The sequence below is a fragment of the Malaya genurostris genome, chromosome 3 (genome assembly GCF_030247185.1).
Source record: "Malaya genurostris strain Urasoe2022 chromosome 3, Malgen_1.1, whole genome shotgun sequence".
NCBI classification, from domain to species: domain Eukaryota; kingdom Metazoa; phylum Arthropoda; class Insecta; order Diptera; family Culicidae; genus Malaya; species Malaya genurostris.
In genome coordinates, this window is record NC_080572.1 from 286,818,238 (window position 1) to 286,840,494 (window position 22,257).

General features: G+C 37.2%; 2 protein-coding genes across 10 annotated transcripts in view; one reads left to right on the plus strand and one right to left on the minus strand.

Moving 5' to 3' along the window:
* Positions 1 to 8,554, plus strand: part of LOC131434376 (uncharacterized) — a 108,563-nt gene extending 100,009 nt beyond the window's left edge. Inside the window, exons 38-39 of the mRNA XM_058601044.1 lie at positions 6,055 to 6,518; positions 6,574 to 8,554. Of these exons, the coding sequence (XP_058457027.1) occupies positions 6,055 to 6,518; positions 6,574 to 7,980 (1,871 nt within the window). The 3' untranslated portion in view covers positions 7,981 to 8,554. The remainder of the gene's footprint in view (positions 1 to 6,054; positions 6,519 to 6,573) is intronic.
* A 6,086-nt stretch (positions 8,555 to 14,640) lies between these two features.
* Positions 14,641 to 22,257, minus strand: part of LOC131438440 (hippocampus abundant transcript 1 protein) — a 106,086-nt gene continuing 98,469 nt past the window's right edge. For all 9 annotated transcript variants that reach the window (XM_058608465.1, XM_058608459.1, XM_058608457.1 and 6 more), the window contains one exon: positions 14,641 to 16,643. In XM_058608465.1, coding sequence (XP_058464448.1) covers positions 16,549 to 16,643 — 95 coding nt within the window. In that variant the 3' untranslated portion in view covers positions 14,641 to 16,548. The remainder of the gene's footprint in view (positions 16,644 to 22,257) is intronic.

Consider the following 22,257-nt stretch of genomic DNA (forward strand, 5'->3'; position numbering starts at 1 on the left):
GCGGTTAATTTAACTACCTCTCAGTAACTTGTGAAATCGTTGAAAAAATGTTTTAAACTGGGCAGCAATCGCTCATACATACTTGCATATCAGTCCCATATTGAAAATCGACAAGTTGAAAAAAAAGATGAATACATATTTCGGAAATAATTCGCTTTTTTACCGCTACTTCGATTAATGATCCGTGATACTATTGAATCCCATACATGGATTACATTACAAACTTTTCGTCAGGAATGAAATTGGTACTGCATATCAAGAGTCATCATTTACACCAATACAGTATTTTGGGGTGTTTTAGAAAGCTATTTTCACGCTTCAAATCTGATTTTCTCAGAAACTGTGACGAATATGAAAAAAATACCCAACTGACAATCTCTTAGGAAATTAATTCAGATTATGCTGTACAAATTTCAGAATGACTTTCATTGACTTTAGCGGTCGAGAAACTCTTTTTTCTGAAGGAAGAATTGCATAGCAGAAAACGCCGTCTTTCAACTTTTTCATTGAATGTCTCGCCTTCAAAAGCATGCATCAACAATCTATCCTGACAATGTCTAGATAATTTAATTTAGATGCGATTAGTGCATAAAAACATATATGTTGTCGCGATAAAAATTAAGTGAATGTTATTTTTGTGAAGATAAGTCGATTTCTATAGACGCGCCATTTTTTCCGCTCCAGTTTCCTGGTAACGTAACGAAAAATGGGAGAGAAATAAACAAGGCTGCCAAACAAGCGGTAGCTTTATTGGATTTTATGTTATGTAGTCAAACTTGGAACCGAAAATATCTACACTTTTCTGGTCACCCGGCCCATCGAGAGTCATTTTGTACATATGCGAGAGAGCATGGAGAGAAATGTAATACGCAGAGCGAGACACGTGGTTATACGCGACCTACTGACCTCAGCCCTTAAGGTGAAATGTAGCGTCATAAAATGCGCGCAAAATTTTATCTGCTTCAGTTGAACGAACCGTCGCATAAAGCATACCATGAAAAACGGACACATAGAAACAAGAACTTTTTTCAATGATTGAGCGCAGTGGGTTTACCTCTCGTTATATTGGCTTCTAAAAAAGACTGGACGTAATGGATTTTTGAATCCTTCACACTTTGAATATATGCTAATTCAATCGTTATTGTTAGCGATTACTCTTATACTAGAGCTATAAATCATTAGTAATTATGAATGACTAACATGAAGTTATATGTATATGTATTGAATAACTTGCTAACCATGTATATGCCTGAGCTTAGTTGCAAGCATGGATTCTTCTTCAAAAGAACGATTGAAGACAAGAGAACATTCAAGTATTTTCGATATCTTTGCCAGTAGTTCACCAAGCTCTTCCCGCCGATGAGATAGAATTTACGTAAAAGTATTTACGTAAAAGTATTTATTCATAATAATTGAAAAACCAATGAATTCCAATAAGTTTTCCATGCTGACTGGCTGGAAGCTGACTCTCAATTTTTATCACATTGTTTGTATCACAGGTTAATGAACGATAATACTTGGCTTGTATTCATTTCATTCAGTAGCTTGTCAATGATGAAGATATAGTTTTACTACAAAAATTGCTACAATCTAAAATAATACCCGTTATACGATATTACACAGCCAAGCTTTATCGCTTCAGCAACATCAATGCATTGAACTCAACTGAATTGGACATTATTAGCATTATAAATGACAGTTACCTAGAAAATAAACGATACCCATTTTATTGTATTCAACTCGTTTTTATTTCAACACAAAACCCAATGCTGCATAAATTCGCGTCATTATTTTATATGTAATTTTTGCTCACGATATAATGCCACCGTGCCCACCGTGCATTTCTCACACCACCTCAATACGAAACAGCAGCGTGCAAGCAATAAAAAAAATGCGGAAAAGTTTATGTAAACTTTTTCCAATTTCGGTTGTTTTAGCTAATATTTTATAATTTTGAGTTGCATTTTCAGATTCTTTGTGAAATTCTGCTACAAACACTACTTTTCAGTTCTGAAATCATCCTCGTAGAACGGAACAGTAACCGTTTATACATTTCAAAAACCAATTACGGCTCGGCAAAGCAAAATTTCAAAATTCTGAGAATACTTATTTATGATAAATTTGATTTCGAAAACTTAAGTGTTTTTGGTTTTTCGAAAATCGGTCTAGTTTTTGAATAATTGATCATAAACGCGATTTTCGCATTCCGCTACATTTCACCTTAAGTGTTAGGTTAGCGATTAACGATGAATCCAAAACATTAAATCCTACAAATTATTTGATAGTTTATATTATAATTCTTCACTTTTCAACTTACACAATAAATCTCCGACCTACAAATGACTCGTTTTGAACGACGATGCGCTTTGGAAACTGTCGTCGTTTTTGCTCCCAGCGAATCTAGTTTAGTGGCAGTGTTGTCAGAGTTGCCTGCTTGGTGATAGAAATATTGCATTTTTGTTAGTGGTTTATATAAAATCTGTTACGCGACAAGACAGGAGTACGTTTGTTAACGAACGAAAAGATACTCGCATACCGGTCCCATCCTAGCATGCTATGCTTCTCTTGCATGTGACAAAAATTCAATTTGGATTTTCCATTCGTGTGAAACTTTTAACCGTTCGATATAATAAAGTTTGTAATAGCATGTCTGGCTTTTAGGCAATTAAAATATATGGTGAAGAGAGACTCTTCCACGGAAAATAGCGCAAACAGTGACTTTGTAGGTTGCAATGTCACCAGCACCCGAGAGAAATATTCTGAAATCTCTCGTTCAATTGAATAATTACAAACTTGCTCTAGTTTAAGCGTTTAGATTATTAGCGAATGATAAAATTGACAATTATATTCTTTCTTGATCATTGATTCTATTCAATTTTGATCCCTTTCCACAAATTTTTACATTGTTAAGTTTTTGAATAACGTCCTTTAACTAGAAGTCAATTATGATGAATTCAAAGTTAATTGAAAGCTCGGGAAGCGAAGTGTAAGGCATTTTTAATGGCAAAATCGACCAAAAATATGCTAAATACATGGGATATACCAGAAGAATCGGTAACCACGCTGATTCGGTTCTTCAATACTGGATGATATATAAGATACTCAAGCGAACACGACGTTGCGCAAACAACAGGAAATTTCACCAACGCATAATGCAAAAGCGACAATCCAGCGAGTGAACGCATATAAAATTCAATCATCAGCTCACTGTACGAGCTACTTGTTTCATTCACAGTCAAACATCAACTAGGCAAAGAAATATTGTGCAGCCTATATTTATAGAATTCTCTTCATACTACGCAGAACGATGCGGTGTTTTTTATGCATGACGCAAAGCCTCCTATGCCGAACAAGAAGTAGACGTCATTTTGTACAACTGGGATTGGTGGATGAAAACATAGGTAGATTCCAACTATTTTAGGTAGATTCCAACTATTGGGCAAGCAAGGCTAAACAACTGCTGGTTTCGACCAACAGTTACCAACGCTGTAGCTACCGGTTTTGGTTAAGAAAACAAAATAAATAATTTTGATTTTAATTTATTGACTAGTTTATGCGCGGTAAAAGGAAATATTGTCCCAACGTGGATGGCTATAAATGCGTATTTGGAAATAATGTGCTTATGCAATATGAATTCTATGATTATAATTAATAGAATATGAAGTAATGTGAGAAACCAACTGAACAGTGTTAAAGAAATGGCGGGTAATGTTTGAGACGGATCAGGGTAATTTCGCCGAAAGCCGTTTTTTTAAAAGCCATTTCGCCAAAAGGGTCGTTTCGCCGAATCCTGAAATCGTCTTAAAATCGTAATTGGAATTGATTTAAAATAAAGACAAATTAAAGATGATAGCGTTAATGCCCGTTTTGTTGACCTACAATTGTACTTCTTGAATAAAGATTGATGATTCATGAACATCAGAACGAAGTTCCCAGGAAAAATTGTTGACTATTAGCTACTAAGCATCAAAGCAATTGCATAGAGGGAAATCTATGTGGTATTTTCCGTTTATTAAGTGAAAATGAAAAAATATCTAATGCGGCTACGCCACATCGTTATGGTTCACGTGCTGTCCGACCTCGCTACCGCTTGTTCGAACCTAACCAAGGCAAAGAAACCTTACTTTGAGTATACCGGGCAAACGAGGCGGTTACAGGTTTGTATGTAAGAGGCCGCCGTTTCCGACGGCGGGTCGGTGGCCGATACAGTTGGCGTCGCCGCTGGCCTGTTTGGTAACACTGTTTTTGACAGATCACGCGTGAATCGTGTCTTCTGTCTTTGTCAAACTTGTTCAGTTTGGTCTATGATTTAATAATGAATCGTCATTTGGTCTATAATTTAATCAGGAATTGGCGCTGGAAAAATTGGAGGAAGATCCACTTTTTTATCGAAAAATTGTGTTCAGTGACGAAGCTCATTTCTGTTTGAATGGATACGTCAACTAGCAAAATTATCAAGATTGCAAGAGCTACTAATGCATCCTAAAAAAGTCACTGGGCCGGTGGCATCATCGTAACGTACTTCTTGATTGACGATTTTTCCCCCAAAATGGAGGAATTGGACATGTGGTTTCAACAAGACGGTGCCACATCCCACACGGTACGCGAAACAATTAGCCCATCAATTTGCCGCCTAGATCGTGTGATTCAACGCCTTTGGACTATTTCTTTTGGGGCTATGTTGAGCCTCATGTTTACAAGGACAAACCAGCAACGATTGACGCACTGGAAACCAATATTGAATCATTTATTCGTAAAGTACCGGTCGATATGTTGGAGATTGTGTCAAAATTGTGCATGGGCTATCTAAAGCAGAAACATTTGAAATAGAGCTGTTTTACAAATTCTGTGAAGAATAAATATTTATTGTATCTATCACATGGATCAATAAGTCCCGAGACAAAAGCAGAGATGGCGCTCGTAGTAAACCAGTAACCACGTCTTTCTAGAGTACTAACCTTTGCTTGAAATGGGTCAAAATTTTAAGTCGATCCGACCAGAAACAGCTGAGTTATCGAGGTTGGAGTAAAGTCGTTTTGTAGTTTGTTTAAAAAATGGAAAAAACCGAGTTTCGTGTTTTGATAAAACATTGTTTTTTAATGGGTAAAAACACCGTGCAAGCGAAACAATGGATTGAAAAATGTTATCCGGACTCTTGTCCATCAAAAGCAACGATTTGTCGGTGGTTCGCCGAGTTTAAACGTGGTCGTACCGACACAAATGACGCGGAACGCTCGGATAGACCTGTGGGAGCCGGAAAATGTGAGTGAAGTGACAAAAATTATAATGAAAGATCGTAAAGTGAAGCTCCGTGAGATTGCTGAGATGACACAGATATCATATGGAAGTGTATTTACTATCCTTCATGGAAAATTGAGCATGAAAAAGAATTTTTCCAAGTGGGTGCCGCGATTGCTTTCGATGGAACAAAACCAAGTCGATGAAAACAATGGCGAAATTGAACGAATCGGGCTTTGATCTGCTTCTCCACCCCCCACTCTCGCCAGATTTAGCCCCCAGTGACTACTGGCTCTTTGCTGATCTTAAAAAATGCTCTAGGGAAAAAGATTTGACTCACATGAGGAGGTCATCGCTGAAACTGAAGCTTATTTTGAAGCGAAAGATAAATTTTTTTATAAACATGGTATTGAAAAATTGGAAAAACGTTGAAACCATTGTATCACCCTAAAAGGCGATTATGTTGATGAATAAAAAAAAATTTGCAAAAAAAATGTTGTTTCCATTGTTAGTCTCGGGACTTATTGATCCATGTGTTAGAACCTAGAATCATAGCCTCTACAATTAATATAATTACGTTAATGTTAACAATTAATATAAACACTGCATATTTATTTTCATCGCAATCGATAATCGATTTCCGATTTCAACTTCCCGGTATAAATATTACTGGAAACTTACTTCTAAATCCCATATTTTAAAAGATTCAAATACAGTGGAAACTTGTTCTCAAAAAAAACAACGAATAAAAGATGAACTGATATTTGTTTGAGCATCTTAAAAAAACTTCATTTTTGAACTATTTATCAATTTCAGGAATGCACGAGCCACCGTACTATACCAACTATTCCCCGCTGCGCATGTTTGTCCACAATGTCGTCACGTCGAAGTATTTCGATCTGGCAATCGCCGCCGTCATAGGACTGAACGTGGTGACAATGGCCATGGAGTACTACATGATGCCGCTGCCGCTGGAATATGCTCTGAAAATTTTCAACTACTTCTTCACGGCGGTATTCATACTGGAAGCCGCCATGAAACTGCTGGCCCTGGGATTGAAAATCTACATGAAGGACAAATGGAACCAGCTGGACGTGGGAATCGTGATTCTATCGATCGTAGGAATTGTTCTGGAGGAATTGGAAACCAACATCATCCCCATCAACCCGACGATCATTCGCGTGATGCGAGTGCTGAGAATTGCCCGGGTTCTTAAATTGCTCAAAATGGCCAAAGGAATCAGAGCTCTACTTGATACGGTTATGCAAGCACTGCCACAGGTAAGTAAGAATCTTCTTGATTATTCGCATCTGAAACGTTCCAATTCCTTTCCAGGTGGGAAATCTTGGTCTACTGTTTTTCCTACTGTTCTTCATTTTTGCTGCACTGGGAGTGGAACTGTTCGGAAGGTTGGAATGTTCGGACGAGCTGCCGTGCCAGGGTCTGGGAGAACATGCCCACTTTGCCAACTTTGGCATGGCATTTTTAACACTGTTTCGGGTTGCAACCGGTGACAATTGGAATGGCATTATGAAGGATACGCTGCGGGATGATTGCGATGATGCAGCCGATTGTGTGAAGAATTGTTGCGTCAGCACCATAATTGCTCCGATATTTTTCGTAATCTTTGTGCTGATGGCTCAGTTCGTGCTAGTCAATGTGGTGGTGGCAGTTTTGATGAAACACCTGGAGGAAAGCCACAAACAGATGGAAGATGAGCTCGATATCGAAACGGAACTGGAGCGGGAGTTCGAACGGGAACAGGAATTCGAAGAAGAACAAGCACTTTGTCTACAGCTGGAAAAAGACCAGAAGCAACTACAGAAAAGACCACTGACGAAGGTGTCTTCACTACCGTCAAATTTTACCTACAGTACGCCAGTATTAGAGAAACGATCGAACTTACAGCGACGACAAACAGTACAGTATTTCAATCAAAACGTTTCACTTTGTAACTCGTATTCAAACGCAAATTCCTACGATGAAACAGCGGAAAATAATATAAAAGAAGATGATCTGGAACCGCCAGGCACTGTCAATGATAATGCTAGCGATAAAAGTGCCAATAAGAAAATACACATCAACAAATCATTGTTCAACAAAAGTGTGGAAAGAAAAGCATCGACAGACGAGTTCAAAACACAGCAAAAAACCGGTGATGATTTCGCGGTCAATTCGTTGAAACACACCAACAGTTGGAAGGAAAATAATATCGAACACAGCCTGAAAGACTCGACGGCAGACTCGACGTTGAAAATGTCCTGCCCAACGATTGTACCAACGGCCAAAGGGATCTCGAAAAACAACAAACCGGAATACCGTCAATTAAGTCTCGATTGTGATGTGAAAGCCAACCTAAACCTCCCAAGTTCGGGCAGTAAATTTTTCTCCACTGCCCCCGGCGGCAGCAGCAACAGCAGCAACAGTGTTCAAAATACACTGAACAACAACAACAACAACCAGAACAGTAACAACAGCAACAACAAATCCTTTCTCTCCGTGCCCAAATTGCAGTCCAAGAGCCGTTCCGGTAGCACGAAACAACTGTTCAAACAAGCTGCCCTGGATGAGGATCCCGAAACGAACGAAAGTTCGTTGCTACTACCTTCGGCTTCACATACAACTGCCTCCAGTGCCGGTGATCATTCCTTCAATATGCTGACTGTGTGCAGCGAAGATGCCGTGAAAAAGTCCGAATCATGCGAAATCCTGCGGATAATTTCGGAACGGAGGAAAATATAATGCCAAGATGAAATTGATTGTTCCAAATTTTAATGAAAACCAAACGTAATTCTTCGTAGTAGACTTATAGAAGAACTTTTAACGGATCTGAGAGAAAAAAAATCGTTACTCGTTTCCTTGGTCGTAACAAGCGACCTCAGAAAAGACTAGTTCTGGTTCGGATTATTGTCGAAGCCTCGCCTTTTACTGTCAGGAATGGCGAGCACTTGCAGCACACGTCACTCCTGACAGATGAACAGATTTTCTGGAAATTTCAAAACAATTGTACTATTTTCTCTTTTGTTACTACGTAAGTCAATACATTATTATGGTAGATCAGTAGACTCAAAATTATACAAAAGATTTAGTCAGAGCAACAAAATCGAAAGTAACGTTAGTATTCGGTGTTTACATATTAAATATACTAAGAAACTGACAAGGTTGTAAACTATTTTTATTGGTCTTGTTTTTCGTTTAATGTTCAGAAATTTACTAGCTATAAAATGAAGCATGACAATCTCGTAGAAGCCTTCCTATTGTAACACTTACATTCTGTATAAGGACAACTAGTAATAAATACTAAAATAATGGAAAATTCAGCTATTTTTTCCACATATTGATACCATCACAATTTCCCTTCGAATATTGGGTTTAAAAGTAAGTCTCAGCAGTATTACAAAATATGAATGACCTTTAAAACTTTCATTAGAATCTAAGTTGATGCGAATCGGTTCAACTAAAGACTGTCCCAGAAAGTATGGACGCAACCAAAAACCGCTGCCATTTCACAATGGTTCAGAATCTGTCAATTTTTATGGCTACGTCCTGTTGTTTACACTCTTTTCTAACCACTTGTGCAGTTGTTTATTCGTTTTCATTAGTTTGTTTCGAATGCGTGGACTTTCAGCAGAACAACGTAGAAAAATTGTGTACAAATGGTGCACAGAACGCGGACTGTCACTGAGAAAGATAGCAAAAATGGAAGGAGTAAGTGAAAAAGCCGTGCGAAATGCAATCAGGAAGTTCGGCGAGGATAACACCTTTGAGGATAAACCGAAAACGGGTCGAAAAAAAGGTCCTGCTAACCCTCAGTTGGATAAACGTATACTGAAGGCGTTTGAGCAAAAGAAAAAGGTTTCTGTTCGGGATGTGGCCAAAAAAGTGGGCATTTCGAAGTCAAATGTTCTTCGTGCTAAATAACGTTTGAATCATATAAGAAGCAGAAACAACCGAAACGTAGTCCGAAACAAGTTCGAAAGCTGTACAATACGATTCTTGCTGGAAATTTGAACTGCATAATCATGAACGACGAAACCTAGGTGAAACTCGATTACAAATCCTTGCCGGGACCACAATATTATACGGTGCGAGAAGGGCAACCAGTCCGAGACATCGATTGAAGTCGAAAAATTTGGTAAGAAAGCTATGGTCTGGCAAGCAATTTGTAACTGCGGTAAGGTTTCGAAACCCTTCATCACCACTGCTTCAATGAACTGCGAAATATACATCAAGGAATGTTTACAAAAACGGCTTCTACCCATGATTCGAAGCCACAAGGATCCTGTTGTCTTCTGGCCAGATCTTGCTTCTTGCCACTACTCGAAATCAACGGTAGAATGGTATACTACCAAAAATGTCACTTTCGTCCCAAAAGACATGAATCCACCAAATTGCCCACAACTTCGACCATTTGAGGAATTTTGGGCATTAACGAAGGCACATCTTAGGAAACATGTCTCGGCAGCCGAAATCATTCAACAGTTCGAAAAAGATTGGAAAAAGTGTCAAAACTTGTCGCCAAGAAGTCTGTACGGAATTTAATGAGGAACGTTCGCAAGAAGGTGCGCCAGCTAGTCTACTGGCTCTAATGGCTAAGTAGCAAATGTTGCGAATAATATTCTGTTGTTGTAGTCTAATATTATCAGCATATCGAAAAAAAAATTGAATACTCGTTTCCGAGTATTCGGAAACTTGTGAAACTTGTGAATTATTTACAGCGAAATCAAAGTGCGTCCATACTTTCTGGGACAGTTTTTATTGTATCAATACTCATCTCATTAATAGAGTCACCATGTCATTTTACCGATTATTCGACTTTCGCAGAATATATAGTAAAAAAATGGTGAATTACTGCTGTTATAGCGACGCGAAAACTCGAGGTGAATGCATTGCTAACAATAAACTTTCAAAGTTACAATTCGATCAGTGGCGCGACATGTGTCGACTAGTTAAGCTCGTATTCGAGTGAGTTGCGCTACGATACACTTCGCGCGTGCGGGTCGTGATTGGAAAATTCACTGCTCCGAAAGTATTGATCTCTCCACTCTGAAATTTTTGCCAAGATTGAGTTAAACTCCTAAGGCTTCTTTTTTCAATTCAAAGAAATTAGGCCCAGGTTCGAAATTTTTTTATTTGTTTATTATTTTTATTTTTTTCATTAAATAAACTGTAAAGGTAGTTTTATGTAATCGCTTATTTGAAAGCTAAACAAACAGGTACAAAAAAAAAGTTCGATAAATATTTTTTGGACTGTTGATCCTGTAGATTACACCGCGAGATAGAGGCTTTGAGAGTTTCGTGATGGTCGAAAATTCCACTGCCGATAAAGCCCACAGCGGCAGGCCCTACGAAGAAGGTTACACAGAACAGTGTAAAAACTACATAAAACCGGGCAAAATAAACGACAATAATATTACATAAAATTTTGTACTGAATAACCGAAAAGAGAAAGTGCGCGAGTTTCCCATAGTTGGGTAAGATTCTGGAGATGAGAGAGATATCCTGGACAAAAAGGACGAGCGCAAGCGCACTTCGATCTATTATTATACGTCAGATTACAGAATGATTAATTCAAGACGGCAAAAGGGGCCTGAATGGGTCGGAAAGCCCATGATGTCGGTTTTCTGGGATTGTTACAGTATAGTCGACGACACGACCAGACACTTCGAAGAAAAATCGGAATAAAAAGTGTTCGTGAGCGATTTATCATCAGTTACCACAAATATAGTGACCCCTTGATGTAGATAAAAATAATCTTTTTGAGCTACACTGTTTAAGTTGGTTCGAACTCGTTACCAAGGAACACTAGGAGCTTAAATAAACAAACAAACTGAAAAAAATGATCTGAGTTCGGAAATTGCCCCGCTTGGAGTAAGTTGAAAATGTTTTATTTTTTCCGATTAGGGCTTATTATTTTTTAACCTATCATATCTCTGCATAAGTGAAAATAAATTACAATTGCAGATAACATTAAAAAGAGTTCTTGGAAGCTTCCAGCTCCTTCAACTTTTGTAAGACACCTTGCAGCTATTATTCCTTTTAATGATTTTTGATACGAGTATCAATTTTTCAGAACTGCTGGTACTCGAATTATTATGACCAAACACAAGTTACAATTCGATTACAACCTGAAAATGGAATTTGAACAAAAATTCTCGTACTCTGAAAATTTGTAATCAATGATCGAGGCCAAAAATGCAATTAGAACAGTGATGCAACTAAAAAACGCATTTTTATCTATCTGCTCTGTTCTTCGATTTCTTAAAATCCGTCGGCAGAGTAAATTTTGAAACAAAGATCTTTTGAAATTGCACGCTTTCAAAAGATCCACATTAGTGCATTTGCGGAAGTCCTTTCAGGGTAACTCAGAAAGTATAATACAAGTAGAGCTTTCAGTTGTTTCTCGAACTACGATTAGTTGAGTTTCATACTTCTCCAGAGTCACCTAATATCTTTCGGAGATACATACAATTTATGAATTAAAACACAACTTTGAGACAAATTTTTGTTTCTCTATGTATGATATCTTCTTGTTTTTTATGCATTTCATTGCATGCACTTGAATTAAATGTTTTTATTTCTCCATATAAACAAATTCCAAAAAAATATCAAATCACATGTTTCTCACCCCCCTGCTATGGAAGCTGGTTCCTGAAACCGACGCATTTTGTTTTGGTGGCGTTGTTGTCAACAATATGTTAAGCTACGTTCATACCATACAATCAAACCACACTGGTGTCAAAAGTTAATTACGTCAAACCCAATATAAATATAACTCTTGTCTAGTATTCTCTGCAAAACAAGTAAGCTGACCTTTTTTTGAATAAGAAAAAAATTGGTTTGTTATAGTTTGATTATATTCCATCGAACTCATTTCCTTATGTTGGTGCAACCGAATGAAGAAAGATGTGAACACTGCTTAAACACAGCATTTGACAGCGAACTAGAACCAAAAGAACCAAAAATTTCGGCTTCAAGCCAATTGTATGTAGATGACAATCGCACCACCGGGGTGATGTTTCTTGTTTACATTGATAAATGGAACCAAATCTCGGTTGATTTTGCATTAGGGCGTATAACAAAATATCTCTTTCAATAGAGTGAGAGCGGCCATCAAATGAGGTTCATGTAAACATTCGAATTGGTTCAAGATAATAGATGAAAGACAAACCAGATAGCTGAAATATCAATCACAGAATACACATAAATTAATTGTTTCCTCCTTCAGTTTTCATTTTTAATACTTTACTCCATTTATAATTCTATTCGTTCGAACTGGCTTACTACCAAGAGCGAAGGCAATGAAGGAGCTACACTACTTGGCACTCGAAACTGAGCAAGCAAAACGTCAAATGACTAGGTACGATTATTCAACTGACGATGAATTCCGGGAGCTTCACTTGAAAATTGCAGCAAAAGTCAAGAGAATTAGTGGGGATATGCTGACGGTCAGTGGCCATACATTTCATTTTCATCTTATATTATTCGATTGAAAATGAAATTTTACCGCACTGCGTGGGACTAACGATATCAGAGCTTAAAATTGTCACACATTCTCAATGAAAGAAACCATTTCAGCAGTCTCATTTTCAATGTTTTACTGTCTCATTCGCAAATGACCGACACCAGAACAAACGAAGAGAGACGAAGCATTTTAGTTTCTCATCGAAAAAATGAGAGAGCATAATTGCCAACGCCACTCTTTCCTCTATGACAAGACGAAACCAAACTAACGTCTTCAGGTAGCAACAGCAGAATTGAAATTTTCATTCTTGCATCGGTGTATTGAAAATATGGCTATAAAAAGTGACTAAAATATGGCAAATCGAAGTAATTACATCCCAGAACTATTTTGGAAACCAAAACTACTACAAATTCGAGCACCAACAGTTAAAACTTATTGTGAAACCTTTTTCTGTCGTTTTCAATTCTCACAGCTTTGGTTGAATATCGACACTGAATACTATAGGATTTTCACTGAAAACTGCAAATGACTGAAAGGGCAAATGAAAGAAAAAAACACAATTTTGAAACTACTTTCCCGTTTATGTCATGGACTGGACATGGATTTCGTTCTCATAGTTTGCAAGCGAAACTGAGAGTGACAATAATTTCTTGTCATTTTCGTTTATTTTTCAGTCAATGAAAATGACTTTTATTAGCTCTGATCGATATCTCTGTTTGTTTATTTTGTTGCGGTAACATGGCGACAAGGATGGCTTTTATCGTATCAAAGAACGTTCAATCTTCACTCTTCACACGATTCAATCAGTGCCATCAAAGAGAAATGGAAAACATCGCAACAACAAACACCCGGCATGGCTCATTGAACATAGAATAGACACCAGTGCGAGAGTGAATTTCTCTCGATGACATTTCTGAGAATCAAAGGTTAGCACGCTGCTGTGGGGATCCTCTCTGAAGCAACAAACGGTTGCTTATTCTCGTTTCGCGATCCGATTCTATACAGGCAGTTGATAATTGCGATAGAATCATTTCACTATTGCCGCTTATTCTAACTATGTGCTTATAACCTTTGTATAAGTTGTGTCTATGAAAATGTCTGTGAATGTTCCACACAAGGGTTTTTAAATATTGCAACCTAGTATGAGAAACATCAAGATGAACCATCGATTCGATTTTCTGCGATAATTGTTAACTTGCGATCCTCTCTTGGGAAATTCCACACAGCAACGATCATTATCAGACTGTATATTTTTTCATGGGCCGTGAAATACTCAAAGTATGAAGTGGAGCGAAGAAATGTAGAAAAATTCTCTCGAGGTTCATGTATTGAGAGACTCGAGTTCTTATAGCATCTTCTACCGGATTGAAAATGTTGTATACAATATAGATAGCAATATAGCAGCTTCTGTCAAATTTTCGGCAATCACCAACACTGCATGGCGACTATTTCGTTTGGTGAAGCAAACAAGGCAGTGCTGCTCGAAGAGTATATTTTTTATCATTTCAAGGGGTCGTTCAACACTGGTGGTAAATCGCTTACAGACAATTTTAATGCCTTTTTTTTCTTCGGAGTGACTGGTTGTGTCGTCGTCTACACTAAAACCGCACCATAAACATTACCTGTAAGACCTTTGAGGTTCTTCATTCTCGTACAGTACTAATGAGAGCGAACCCTTCATTTCATTGCGTTGCCAGGGATTGCTTAGTTTATGTGTTAACTGAGAGCACAGGCAATTCACCAAGCAAGAGAACTGACCTGCTCAGTAGCATATGCTCTCACGCATCCAGTTTCTTTCTAATGCAGGTCTCTCATTCTGCAATGTTAAGCAAAGTGTTCACAGTGGATGTTTTTTTATTTGTTGCTTCGTTCGTTTGAGGAAAACCAAGCTCAATTTTACAATGGAAAAATTTCTTTCAATAAATTAAAACTTATCATTTATTCAATAAAGTCATCTTTCACTTTATTTATTTTCAGTTTCGTATTATACAATTCTCAAAGTATATTCACAATTTGTGTTACTTTTAATCTATATTCTCATCCCAAGTGGACTGTCAACATATTTTTTTTGTTTTGTTTTATTTTTAATCTGCTATACTCCCTCCCTTGCAGTCACAAACTCGCATCAGCCATTTAATTTACTCGTTCCTGTCTATTGGTTGTTCTAATTTCTAACTTACCATAGCTCATACTGGGTTTGTTTTTCGTTATTCTCTAACATTTTTACACTGTTTGCCTTCTGCCTAGACCTTTTCTATTTAAACAATAAGTAGTTATTATCATCATCATCATCAATATATATAAATCTAGTAAACGGTTCACCATTTTTTTATGTGTCACCACAAATGCCCTGGAAAATGGGGGGAGGGGGTTGGAAGTCGAACCACTTTTACCACCCTTGATTTCAACAGGCTGACATCATTTAGGGGCTTTGCAACACAGTTCCAACTCTTTGCTTCTAATGCCCCGCCTGCTGCTGAACTAGTTTTCCTAGTATTTGTTTTCCGTTAATAAAAAATCTCTTTGTAAAATAGTTACTATTTCCTTGTTTGCTGGGTTGTTTTTTTTCTCCCATACGCTTTCGTTTGAATTAACAGCTTCTCCCAGCATCACGCGGTTGGTATTTTTTTTTTCAGCATTGTATAAATTTAGTTTCTTGTGTTGGGGGAAAAAACTCAGCTAGGAGATCTGGTTCCGAAAGAGTGCGTCAATTCGTGTTTTTTTTGTTTGTGTTTGTTTTGCGTTCAGAACAAAACACCCAAAAATTCAATGTACAAAACAGATTTGATTTTATTGGTCTTATTGTACAGATGAAAGAATTATTCTCAACTCTTTACAAACTAATATTATTAGATCATTGTTTGGTATGAAACTATGATTAATCTTTGGATTAACTTTTTTTTTTGCGTCTGTGCATGTGTTCTTTTTTATTTAGTTTTTTACTGATGATTTGAAATGAGGAGAATTCAGGTCAATAATTTTCGAGTTGAAAAAATAAACAAACTTTTCAAGACAAATAACCGCTGCATTGCAAGGAAACTCTACCAAAATCGTATGACTGTCTGTATTGGGACAACTGATTGTATTCGTCCATTTTCGATTCAAAAACAACTGCGGTTTTTTTTTGTTTCCGATGGGCACCGTGGACCTTATCTTGATTGATAATCGGTATCCACTTCCTAAAAACCTTACATTTCTATTATCACTCTTTAATTATGGGGTAGTAACAAATAATCATCCATCATCGACTATTACAATTTGCATCCCTCCTAATGACAACACCTCTAGATTGATCACTCCGCTTATTAAGTATGTATTGTAACGAATTGTCGTTTAATTTGCACCAAATACCAAAAAACCTGTAGCCGCTCAAACACGTAAACTTTGCTGACTAGATTATTGGCATTATATTAATTTTGTTTTGATCATCCTAAAAAGCAAAATTTCCCTCTACAGTTGCCAATTCGTTATTATCGAAGCGATTCTACCGCGTGCACTAACAATGAAAAATGCTAATCAATTTGGTTAATAATAAACGTACAATCGTCGTTCTCCAAAGCTTATGATTCTATAGTACAAAAAAAAAGCCGATCCAAAGTAAACTACTTTGAAACGGCACAATTCAGAGCCAAAGGGAATGATTTCCATTGGAAAAAAAAAACATGAACGAAACCAAGGGTTACGTGGGGGATTCTTGGGCCAGTTTTTTTTTTCTTTAATCACTATCTAAAATAAAACAAATGTAGGTTTACTTTACTCGTCCCGAACGAACGAAACAAGACAAATACTCGTCCGACCAAGAAGACTCAGTCGATGAGTTTGCTATTCAGCTTGACCGGAGAGAACTAAAGCTGGGCGGAGTCCTGGTGCATCAGCGGAGACAACGGTCCGGCCACTTTGCGACCTCGTTCGTATTCGTAGTCCACATCAACTGACAGTCCTGCAACGAGACGGATTTGGGAACGGTTGAAATCAATTGTTTCGTGATCGGTTAATGTTTGAGAAAAAATAGAAAAAAGGTTAGTGTTAGTGCTATTTTTCTTCGCTAAAAAGAATTTAATATTAGAGAGTCACAAACTCGTGCAAGAATTTCGAAGCATTTAATTTTTTTCACTATTCGAATTATTTATCTACTCAATCTACTTGATGATTGGAACCAAATAAACGCGAATGAGTTACTACACTAAACATTAATATAATATTAGGACTTCACTTATTTGCAAAGACGTTTTACACAACTGATTTTCATAATAAGGAGTGTATCGAAAATAATCTATACACATACATTTGTGTTGTACGCATGTACATCCAAACCTCCATTTACGAACCTTATATATGTATGTATGTATGCCTACACACTCACTCATTTACGTATATGTGTATATATTTATACATATAAATGATTGCTTTTACTTCACTAATATTTATATGTATAAAGAAATACATATATTTGCACACATGCGTACGTATATTAATACATATATACATATATAAGTTACGTAAATGGAGGTTTGGGTGTATTTGTAATGTTTTTTTTTATGCTCAGATCACAGCATGCTGTGCGTTTGATTGTCAGCTTTCGTTTGTTTATTTGTTTGTGCGGTTGAAATTCTGCGTTCTCAAAATATCGCGTATTGACAAGGACGTGAAAATTAAGGTTCTGGACACATGGCTAAGTGAGAAGGGTATTACTATGTGAAAATTGGCGAAGCGGTCTGGAATTCATCATGCCAGTGTTAAAACTTTCAATAATAAGCTACCAGGAAGAGACAGAAAACCGGGTTCTTCCAACCCGAAACTGGACCAGAAAGTGGTATCTCTAATCATGAAGAGCAAATCAATGGCAATACGTGATTTGGCAAAAAAAACAAGAACGAGTGTCGGAATGATCCAGCGTATCAAGAGGCGAAATCACCTGAAGACATACAAGAAGCAGAGAATATCGAAACAAAGTGTAGAACAGAAAAAGCGAGCAGCAACAAGGGCCCGGAAACTGTATTCGCGTCTTTTGCAGTGTCCGGATGCATGCGTTCTGATGGACGATGAAACTTATGTAAATGAGGACTCAAAAACCCTTCCAGGCAGGTCTACAATACTTTACTGTCATCGTTGGGGAGGATGTGAGCGATGCGGACAGATTCATTCAAGTGGAACTATAAATGCAGAAATCTATCGATCTGAGTGTCTCCAGAAGAGATTGCTGCCTTTATATGAGAAGCATAGTACACCTCCACTATTTTGGCCGGATTTAGCGTCGGCTCACTATGCCAAAACCACTCTCAAATGGCTTGCGAAAAATGGCATTATCATTTTATCATAATTTGAAAGAAAAAATTGTGGATAGCTTATTTTCGATACACTCCTTATCTAAATATGTCGGAAAAATACCGAACTGTTTTGCAGAACTTCCGTATTCGTTCGTAAATGGAGATGTCTGTGCATCAAGAGCACCACCGATGATTTTGGTCGCTAAGCTTGATACCTATTATTGTGTAACGTTCAATAATGGCCGTACAGATTACTATTTCACCAAATGCGAAAATTTCCAACACTGACGCATATTTATGGATTTCTGCTTGCTATACGGATCTCCTACTAGAATCTATGGCTTGAGTTTATTTCTTTAGATAACTGTGGAAAAATGACAACGGAATTAGATTCATATGATTATTGAATGCCAAATTGAAGAAATATTTTTCTCTCCGGTTTTCCTCATCATAAAACTACAATCTACACACTTAGAAAATTTCGCAGAATTCGGTAATTTTTTACCGAATTTTCAACAGCTGAACGTTCGGTAATTAAATTGATTACCGATCGTTTGGTAATTGCTGAACTGTCAAACAACTACCGTAAACCAAGTGGATCTAAAGAATTATTCTGTAATTTTTTGTTTGTTTGTTTTCCTTTGGTTAAAATTTTGGATTTTCGGATTTCAAAAAACAACACAAATTCATAAAAACGAATAAAGAAAATTCCAACCTGTGGTGGCTATGGTTTTATTCCACGAAAAAATTAAAAAGGGTCAAATGTTCCGACTGGACGGAATTATGAGCGCCTTCCAAAACACTGCACATTCCGTGGAGTAAATCAGAAATTATCCTCGAACGATTTGAGTTGGCAGCAAGTGGACAAGTGATACAAAATTATTTTCTGCCCTTGAGTAAACAAAAAGCTTTTAGGTGGCTCTAATGTATGAAAAACTTTATCACCTGTACCTCAATCCATTCGATGAGCTCCTCAAGATTTTTTTCGTTTGGTTATAAAAAACACTTACAGAAAATTTTAATAAAGTTTTTTTTTTCACAGAAGTTCGGTAATTAGAAGATAATTTTACCATACGGACAGTAGGGTTTTTACTGTACTCGGCGACTATTCAGATTTACCGTATGAACTGTATATCTGTTTGCAGAATTCTGTAATAGAAATTTACGTAGAACTGTCTGGTAAAAATTTGCATAATTATTGTAAAATAAAACTCATGTACCGAAATATCGGTCATTTCTATAGATTACCGGAATTTCTCGTCAAAAATATTACCGAACAAAGCAATTAAATCTTAGTGTATAATTGAAACTGATATCTACTTCTAGATAAACTGCAATTCATAAAATTCTAAAACACCCAACATAATAAAAATTATTGCGATTGGTAGGGAACATAATCTCCGATCCTCGGACAAATTTTTATCAAAACCAAAAATGTTTTTGCCTTTCTCTATAGAAAGGTATTAGAATTGCTGAAGCAAGTCAAAGTTTTGGCCAAACATTTAGTTGCTTATATAGCAGATTTAGCCAGACCGGCTAAAAAAATCGTGGAAGACCGGCCAAATCAACACCAAAGGCGCCAAGAGAGCCAAGGCGAAGTCACCATCAGACAATGAAGAGTTTTGTCCAAAACGCTTCCAAAAAGAAAAAATTCTTTTTTTTTTTTCTTTGAATAACTGCAGTCTTTACTTACATTTTTCATTTTTAGTGAAATTTCTTGGGGTGCCGGTAACCGAACACCTTTTTTGAAATGGCCAAAATGTATCGCTTTACTAAATTCATAAAACTACAAGGATCAGCCCCATGGGGTTGTTCGAGCCATTGATGTGGAACAAGGCAACCCAAAATTCTAATGATCTACAATCAAGAAGTTCAATCATTCGTCACACTTTTGAATCCGCAATTGCACGAGAGTCTTCTTAGATTGATAAGGATTAGGAACCAACACCGAACATCGTTTGTCTTGATTTATATTTGTTTTATAACCGACGAAATTACACCAATATCCCAAATGTATGCAATTATATCTTTGTACATACTTGCGATTTCGATATTTAAGCTTCTCTTCGCCAAGCTTGTGTTCAAGTTTTGTATGCAAGCAGTTAATTTTATAGCCTTAAATTTCTCTACCATTACTACCTTGTTGCGATTTCGGTTGAAGCGATCAACATTGTCTCATTATCAATCGAGCTCATCTTATATAAAATAAAATTATTAAATTAAATAATTTATTGCCCTCAAAATTATCCTGGGGTTGTTGTCAATTTCTCAGGCGAAACGACATAACATGGAATTTCATCCGAGTTTGCATGACACAAGATCAAGGCATACCAATTAAAGCTTTATGGCACTTTTTGTTGCTGTGCAACAACCTACCTCTAGTATGCTACGCGTAGGACTGAAACGTTAACTATAATTTCGCTTCTATTTATAGATTCGCGTGCTTCCAACAGCTTCGCTTTTGCATCGATTGACCAATCAGAGCGATGCTCACTCTTTGATACATCTCTTACTCCTTCAAAACCGTCGTCTATGGCATGGAAATCCGGTATGTCGGAGATTTTTAGCAGACAAAATACGACAGTGCTCGCTACTAATCAAACTTTCAATCATATATAATTGAAAATACGTGGCTTGATACATTCAAATCGAAACTTAGAAATATTTCCAATTAAATGATGAAATAATATTAATAATTGATACAAAATATACTGAGCTATAGGTGTTTAAAACCTAACCACATTTCTACGTGTAGATTTCCTTGAGTTTCTGATTTGCACCCCTATATAGAAAAAAAAGATGTGTTTCAACTTAGTTTCTTAATCAGTTGTTAGCTAGGGACTTTAGCTTTCCATTGATATAATGATGTCCGTATAATGTGCACTAAGTCAGAAGTTATGAGCTTCAAATAAAAGGGTGCCGGTAACCGAACACTCTCCCCTACATATAAAACCAGGGCCGTAGTACTACCCACCCGGACATTATAAAAAAAAACAAAGTTTTGGCATTACATTCCTTTTGTGGAATTTGGCCTTTCTATTTCAACAGACTTCGCAGCCGTTCCTTAGCGTACAGAATCATTGCATGGCTAGTGCTACGATTCTACTAACACTAAGAATCCTTCCAGGTCGGGGCTCGAACATACGACAACTGGCTCGTGAAGACCAGCGTCCTGCATTGAACCGCCAACCCGGACATTTTAAAGATGGGTAATTACCCACCTGACATTTAGAGCGAAAACAATGGTAATATTAGTATTATTTATAACAATGAGAATATTTTTATTGTAAATCAAAACTATAGAATGGTAGTGCTCAAGATAGAGCAAGAATGTGAAGATACAACAGAAAGGTGAGATGTGCCAAGGGCCAGTTGAGCAAGCAGAAATCATTTTGTCAACCTCGAGAAGTCGAGCTTAAGCTTCTCATCAATGCAAATCACTCGAGTCTCTGGTGTGCCGGAAAGTACCGATAAAGGTCTTTTTACCAACCGGCAAAAGAAAATTTACCAGAAGTTGTCACTTTCTGCTTGCGGCAGCATTCTCATGCACAATGAGCTCCGTAGCGATACAACATTTCTTGTGCAAAGTTCTTCTTCATCTAGCAACACAAATACATTCAAATGCAATACAATCACTCTAGCATTTTCCTAACTTTTCGATACCATGCTTATAAAACAATTTGTCCATGGCCTCAAACTCTCTCATTCAAGCCAAATATTTTCCCTTGAATATCTTTTTGAGATCAGCAAAGAACGGTTTTGCTTTCACAGGTTGGATCTACAAAATAAGGCTCGTTTGATAATTTGGCTATTGATAATTTTCAAAGATCGATCTCTGGTTCCGGAGACTTCACACGACATGGTATAAGTGGCGTAACCGACGAACCCCGTTGTTGTTATGCACACGATTTCCTCGAAGATGACCTAACCGATTTCAATAAGCTTAGGCTCGTTTTATAGCCGCTTTTAGGCCATTGATTAAGTTTGTCCTCTGGCTCCGGAGATATGATGGTTTAAGTGACGTAAATGGCGTTGTTTTTCTTCGTGCTCAATTTTCTCCAAGATGGCTAAACCGATTTTAACAAACGTGGTGTCGTTTGTAAGCTTCTGTTAGGGCTTTTAAATCGATTTTATTTCGACTAATCAGTGCCGAACCACTCTCTGGATCTCTTGAACTCACTACTATCAAAATGCTTTGTTTTTTCCTGATGATTGGTTCATTTGGCTATGTTTAGGATCAGAATACCACAAAAGTATGTTTTTAATGGATCCTAGTGCACGTAAAAC